This window comes from Carlito syrichta, unplaced genomic scaffold (genome assembly GCF_000164805.1).
Source record: "Carlito syrichta isolate Samal-C Ts95f unplaced genomic scaffold, Tarsius_syrichta-2.0.1 Scaffold316481, whole genome shotgun sequence".
NCBI classification, from domain to species: Eukaryota; Metazoa; Chordata; class Mammalia; order Primates; family Tarsiidae; genus Carlito; species Carlito syrichta.
This window is the reverse complement of record NW_007260577.1, coordinates 40520-46986: the sequence shown is the minus strand read 5'-3', so window position 1 is coordinate 46986 and position 6467 is coordinate 40520. Positions and strand designations below refer to the sequence as shown.

At 41.2% G+C, this 6467-nt stretch overlaps 1 protein-coding gene across 1 annotated transcript in view; it reads left to right on the top strand.

The window, feature by feature from the left end:
* LOC103277106 (protocadherin alpha-12-like) overlaps positions 1-6467 on the top strand; it is a 9555-nt gene that overhangs the window by 2046 nt on the left and 1042 nt on the right. The window contains 2 exon segments of the mRNA XM_008074536.2: positions 1-413; positions 4999-6465. The exon segment at positions 1-413 is cut by the window's left edge and continues 96 nt beyond it. Coding sequence (XP_008072727.2) covers positions 1-413; positions 4999-6465 — 1880 coding nt within the window.

Below are 6467 nucleotides of genomic sequence, written 5' to 3'. Positions count from 1 at the left end.
TGACGGCCACGGCCACCGTGCTGGTGTCGCTGGTGGACGGCGGCCAGGCGCCCCAGGCCGCGTCGCGGGCGCTGGCGGGCTCCGCGGGCCCCGGGTCCGCGCTGGTGGACGTCAACGTGTACCTGATCGTGGCCATCTGCGCGGTGTCCAGCCTGCTGGTGCTGACGCTGCTGCTGTACACGGCGCTGCGGTGCTCGGCGCCGCCCCCCGAGGGCGCGTGCGGGCCGGGCAAGCCCCCGCTGGTGTGCTCCAGCGCGGCGGGGAGCTGGTCGTCTTCGCGGCCGAGGCGGCAGAGGGTGTGCTCTGGGGAGGGCCCGCCCAAGACCGACCTCATGGCCTTCAGCCCCAGCCTTCCACTTTCTCGAGAAGATTGTTTAAATCCCTCCAGTGAAGTAAGTTATCCTCATCGTTTGGTATATCTCTTTTTCCCTTAAGAACTTGCATTTAGGTTATAATTAGTTCTCTTTCCTTGGCTTCCTTTATCATTTTATTCTTTGAACCATCAAATGTCTCCTCTCTTGTGGTCATTCTTAGTCATTTTGAACTTTCATGTATTTGCTCAACATTAATGAATGAAATAGGTAGCTATAATAGAGACTATGAATCATCACATTTAAGAGTTTTCTTTTTTATTGTTTTCTCTTCTCTATGTGTGATTAATCTTGAAAACCAATAGCAAGTTAGATTAAAAACTGGTCAAGTTGTTGATTTGGTCGTAATTTCAAGGTTAGAGTCAAGATGCAAGAATGGTACAAAGAGTTCGTTGATACCATTTACTGGATTCCTTAACTGTGCTTAGTATAATAAACTTCTTGATCAACCATCAAATTTTCATATAATCCAGATATTATGACAATATTACATTCCAGATACTATGACAAAGTGCTGAATAAGTTTCTGTACTGTTCACTCAGTGTTTTATTTCAAGTGAGCTGAGCTACTGTACCACTCTTATTTCTGTAAAATATAATGAAATCTTGTCTCAATTTAAGAATATTTCAACATTACCTAGATCGAGATATCTTATAATTGAAGGTCTATAGTAATTTATTTGTCTCTTTTTCTTTTTTGGTGCCATGTAAATAATGGCATATCCTACAATTAAGGCATTATTTTTGAGTTCAATAACACACCAGAATATTTGTTTATCTCTTCTATTTTTCAGGCCCTGTAATAAAAACTTTAATTGCATTATCTTATTTAATTATCAAGTGAGCCCTATGGTGTAGGTGCAATAATCATCATCATATTGCATATGCGAAACCTAAAATTTAAGTCAGGTGGATAGTAAGCAGTGGCTCAAACCCAATTTCAGAGGATTTCATGGTATACCATTGCACTGTGTCTATTATTAGGTGACTCTTTTAAAGTGCATTTTATACCTTTTAACTTTCTTCTTCAAAAATACCCAGAGGCTTCTCTTTGACCAACAAAAAAGGCATTACATCCCTCAGCCTGTCAGTGAAGGCATTAAACTTTCTGGCCTCATGTCTACTTATCTCACACATCTTTAGTTTAGGAACTGGAATATAGTATATGTTCAATCAATTATATATATATGTATATGTATGTGTGTATCTCTTAAATATATATATATTTAAGAGATCAGGTCTTGCTATATTGTCCGGGTTGGACTTGAACTCCTGAGCTCAAGTGCTTCTCACCTCAGCCTTCCAAATAGCTGGGATTACAAGTAGGCACCACTATGCCTATCTTCAATCAACAATTTAAAAAGAAATATATGGTATTGAAATTGTGTTGTCTGGGCAATCTTCTCCAAGTGGGAATAAGCTCCAGAAATTTGGCAATGTTTTACTGAAGAGTGACTTGAAAGACAGATAACATAATACCCAAAAGTATTATGGATGGAGAGATACATGTCAATAACTGTGCAGAAGTTACACTTGTAATGTGTTCTTGAAGGATTAGAGCAGGAGAGATTCTGAAAGCAGGAAAGCTAGTAAAGAATTCTTTATAATAATTAAGGTAGCAAGTAATGGAGACTTAAAATATGCAATAGACATGAATGGAAAGAAATATATACACGGAATTAGCAAATTAGAAGCAGCCAGATAATTACTGACAATATAAATAATAAGAGAAAAATAAAAGTAGGAGATGACTCTCACTTTTTTAGTTTGGTCAGCTGAGAAGATGAGATTGCTATTAACCAAGTTGTAGAACACAGTTGGAGAGTTTGTATGTGTTTGTGCAAGTAGGGAATGGAGAGGAACATTTAAGAAAATGTTGCTCTTGAGGTCCTAGGAGAACACCATTGTGCTTGGAAATATGAGTCTGGAACTCAAAAGAGACTATTCATCTAGATTTTCTTAGGTAAAAAAAAATCACACACATAAAAAGATAAACTCACCAAGTGAGACATTGAAAAAGAAAAGCCATGTGAATTTAAATGTGTAGATGTGTCAGTTCCTCTGGCTGCCATAACAAATGACTGCAAATTGGGTGGTGTAAGACAACACAGATTTATTCTTTTACAGTTTTGGAGATCAGAAGTCCAAAATGAAGGTGTTGGCAGGGCTGTACTCCCTCTGGAAGTTCTAGGCAGAGAATCTGTCCTTTGTCTTTTCCAGTTTTTGATGGCCATTGGTATTCTTGGTTTGTGGTGGCACCACTCTAGTATCTGCCTCCATGGCAGATTGCACTCTCTTCCTCTCTGTGTTTCTTTTATAAGGGTACATTTAGGACCCATTTGGATAATCCAGGATAAACTCCTCCTCTCAAGATCCTTAATTTAATCATTATCATTTGTCATACAAAGTAATAGTCACAGATTCCAGGGTTTAAGATGAGGGCTTATTTTTTGGGGGCCACCATTCAACCTAGCACAGTAGGCTTAAAATCATAGGGTGGATAGACAACAGGCAGCTGAAATAAAGCTCAAAGTTTAATATATCAAGTCAATGTTAGAAGTTAAAGGTGAAGGGAAGAAAAGAAACAGAATGTTTTTCTCCCTAGAGACACATATATACACATACATATACATACATACATGCATATATAATGTAATATATACAATGTAACATATATATGTTTTAGTTAAAGATGCTTGCGTATCTTTGTAGTGTGAGGGAAAGAAGTAAGTGAAGAAGATGTTAAAGATAAGACAAGCAGCAAGAGAATGAAAATGAAAAATATGAAGGGGAGGAGAATAGGACATAATTAATTTTTTTAAAGTATAGTGTTGACAGCAAAAACAGGAAAAGGTTTTCCTTAGAACTAGTAGGGAATTAAAAATAAATAACATAAATTTAAAAATGGCATAAGAAGAGAGCTATTGAGTTTACATTTGGTGTTTTATCACTCAATGGGTAGATCATGTGATGGGAATGAGGTTGAGAATTTGAAAAGAGAGGGAAGAGAATATGGAAGAATCTCTGTAGACTGGAGGAATGAGTTAATTGTAAATTCACTTGAGGGTCCAGGTGAGGTAAAGGTAAACTTAAAGAGAATACAGTCATCATGGTTAAGTGACTACTTTGTGCAAAACAGCTTAAAAGAAAGAACAAAAAAAATTGGTTGTTAGTTTAACTGTGTTGGAGGATAAGGAAAATGTTAGAGCAGTAATAAAAGTAGATGAGCAATTTTAGGATATCTGGAAGAGCATATTTAAAATGGCTAACCATGTAGTCTAATTTAGGCAGAGAAATAAATGAAGCAATGTCAGGCCTGATAGACAAGAAGAATTAGAAAGAGTCAAGAAACCATTGCCATTATAAGAACAAAGCTGTGTTAGTAGAAGTAATGGAGCAGGAAAGGCTGATGACCAACTCCTTTGTCCAAATTTTCAAGGGGAGCAGAGACACAGAAGCGAACCCAATGGTCATTTCCTGTAGAGTTGTGCACAGAACGGGCAAGATAATTATTGGAGCTATGATATATTTTTCATTGTGTTATTTGGCCTAGAACTTTGTAGTTTGATAGAGATAAATATATCGATAGATAAAAATAAGATTCTCTTCCTTTCTTCCATGCTAAAGATGTGTTAATATCTTTGTCTAACTATTGTTACTTGGAAAATTAGAGTCAATTTAAATGATAGTAAGGTTTTCCCCAATGTTAATGAAGTAAGATTGAAGGAAAAGGGAATGAAGGAAATTTAATGAAGGAAAAGGGAAAGTTTAACTTACTGGCATCAATTTAAATTCTATTAAATATGTAAGATGCTAGTTCCTGACATATCATATAAATCCAAAACTTTAAACATTGTTGTATCTCAAAAGTCTAGATTGTTGCATTTTTTGCACATACACACACTCACAAACTTATACACACATTGACAGAACACTCTTTCAAATATAAATATTTTATCGACATCTCAATCACATAAAGGGAAATTTATGAATACGGTGTATTTATTCAAAATTTACCGTATCACTTACCAATCTTTTTCACCTTCCTCCATTTTATTAATATGTGATTGCTGTGTTTCTGTTTGGAGTGAATGGTTGTTGTGTGAGGAGGTCTTAGAAAATATTACAAGAGGAGGACATTTCCACCAAAAACTACATGACTATGCAAGCTAGAGTTCAATTGTTCCAAAACGTATGTCAAATATTCTTCTTTAAAAGTTTTACACATGGAAAAATAAACTTGTGGTAAGATGAAACTCATCAACCAAGTGCCAACTAAAATCCGATACAGAGCAGAACACAGTGATTTACTATTTCCAGAGAGGTCAACATTTGATCTTCAATCACGTGTTCGCAGTGAAAATGTCAAGAAATACAAGAAAGAAAAAAATCCTCCATCAATGGAAAACGACACTTACACATTCGTGCGCATGGTGTCGCTCTTCACTGAGAACGTTTCCGCGAAGAAAGAGACCGCTTCTTTCTTCCTGCAGAAAATGTAGCAGAAAGCAGAATACTTCTTACGAATCCTCCTGCATGCACTGGGAGGCCATAAAAACTGGATCTTGAGAGGCAAATGTGAGGTAAGGCAGTGTACACCCTGCGGACATCTGTGACATCTTTTGAGAGTACCATGCTGTTTTCCTGGCGAGGAGGCCCAAGAGCGCGGCAACTACCGCTCTTGCTTCTGCTCCTGGCATTCTGGGAGGCGGGGAGCGGCCAGCTCCGCTACTCGGTCCCGGAGGAGGCCAAGCACGGCACCTTCGTGGGCCGCATCGCGCAGGACCTGGGGCTGGAGCTGGCCCAGCTGGTGCCGCGCCTGTTCCGGGTGGCGTCCAAGGGCCGCGGGGACCTTCTGGAGGTGAATCTGCAGAACGGCATTTTGTTTGTGAATTCTCGGATCGACCGCGAGGAGCTGTGCGGGCGGAGCTTGGAGTGCAGCATCCACCTGGAGGTGATCGTGCACCGGCCGCTGCAGGTTTTCCATGTAGAGGTGGAGGTGAGGGACATTAATGACAACCCGCCGGTGTTCCCCGAGATTAAGAAAAGAATAATCATTGCGGAATCTAGACCTCCGGAAACTCGATTTCCGCTAGATGGCGCATCCGATGCAGATATTGGAGTAAACGCGGCATTGACCTACCGACTCAATCCCAACGATTATTTCGCTTTGGACACACAAAACAATCGTGAGCAGCTGTCTTCATTATCGCTTGTGTTGAGGAAAACATTGGATAGAGAGGACATTCAGGAACACGGTTTATTACTGACAGCCAGTGATGGAGGTAAGCCTGAGCTGACTGGCACAGTTCAGTTGCTGATTACGATTCTGGATGTGAATGACAACGCCCCAGAATTTGACCAACCCGTTTATAAAGTGAGAATGCTAGAGAATGCATTGAATGGAACATTAGTGATCAATCTAAATGCCACAGATCCTGATGATGGTACCAATGGAGACATAATCTACTCATTTAGAAGGCCTGTATCGCCTGCAGTGGCATATGCATTTATGATAAATCCCAACAATGGAGAAATTAGAACAAAAGGCAAATTGGATTTCGAAGAAATGAAATTGTATGAAATATCCGTGGAAGCAGTTGACAATGGGAATATTCCAATGGCGGGTCATTGTACTCTTTTGGTGGAACTAGTTGATATAAATGATAACGCCCCAGAGGTTACTATCACTTCTCTGTCACTCCCCATCAAAGAAGACACTCAGCCTAGCGCCGTCATTGCCCTGATCAGTGTGGCCGATCGTGACTCTGGTGCCAACGGACAGGTCACATGCACCCTGACGCCCCACGTCCCCTTCAAGCTGGTGTCCACCTTCAAGAATTACTACTCGTTGGTGCTGGACGGCGCCCTGGACCGCGAGAGCGTGTCGGCCTACCAGCTGGTGGTGACCGCGCGCGACGGGGGCTCGCCCTCGCGGTGGGCCACGGCCAGCGTGGCGGTGGAGGTGGCCGACGTGAACGACAACGCGCCCGCCTTCGCGCAGCCCGAGTACACGGTGTTCGTGAAGGAGAACAACCCGCCGGGCTGCCACGTCTTCACGGTGTCGGCGCGGGACGCGGACGCGCGGGAGAACGC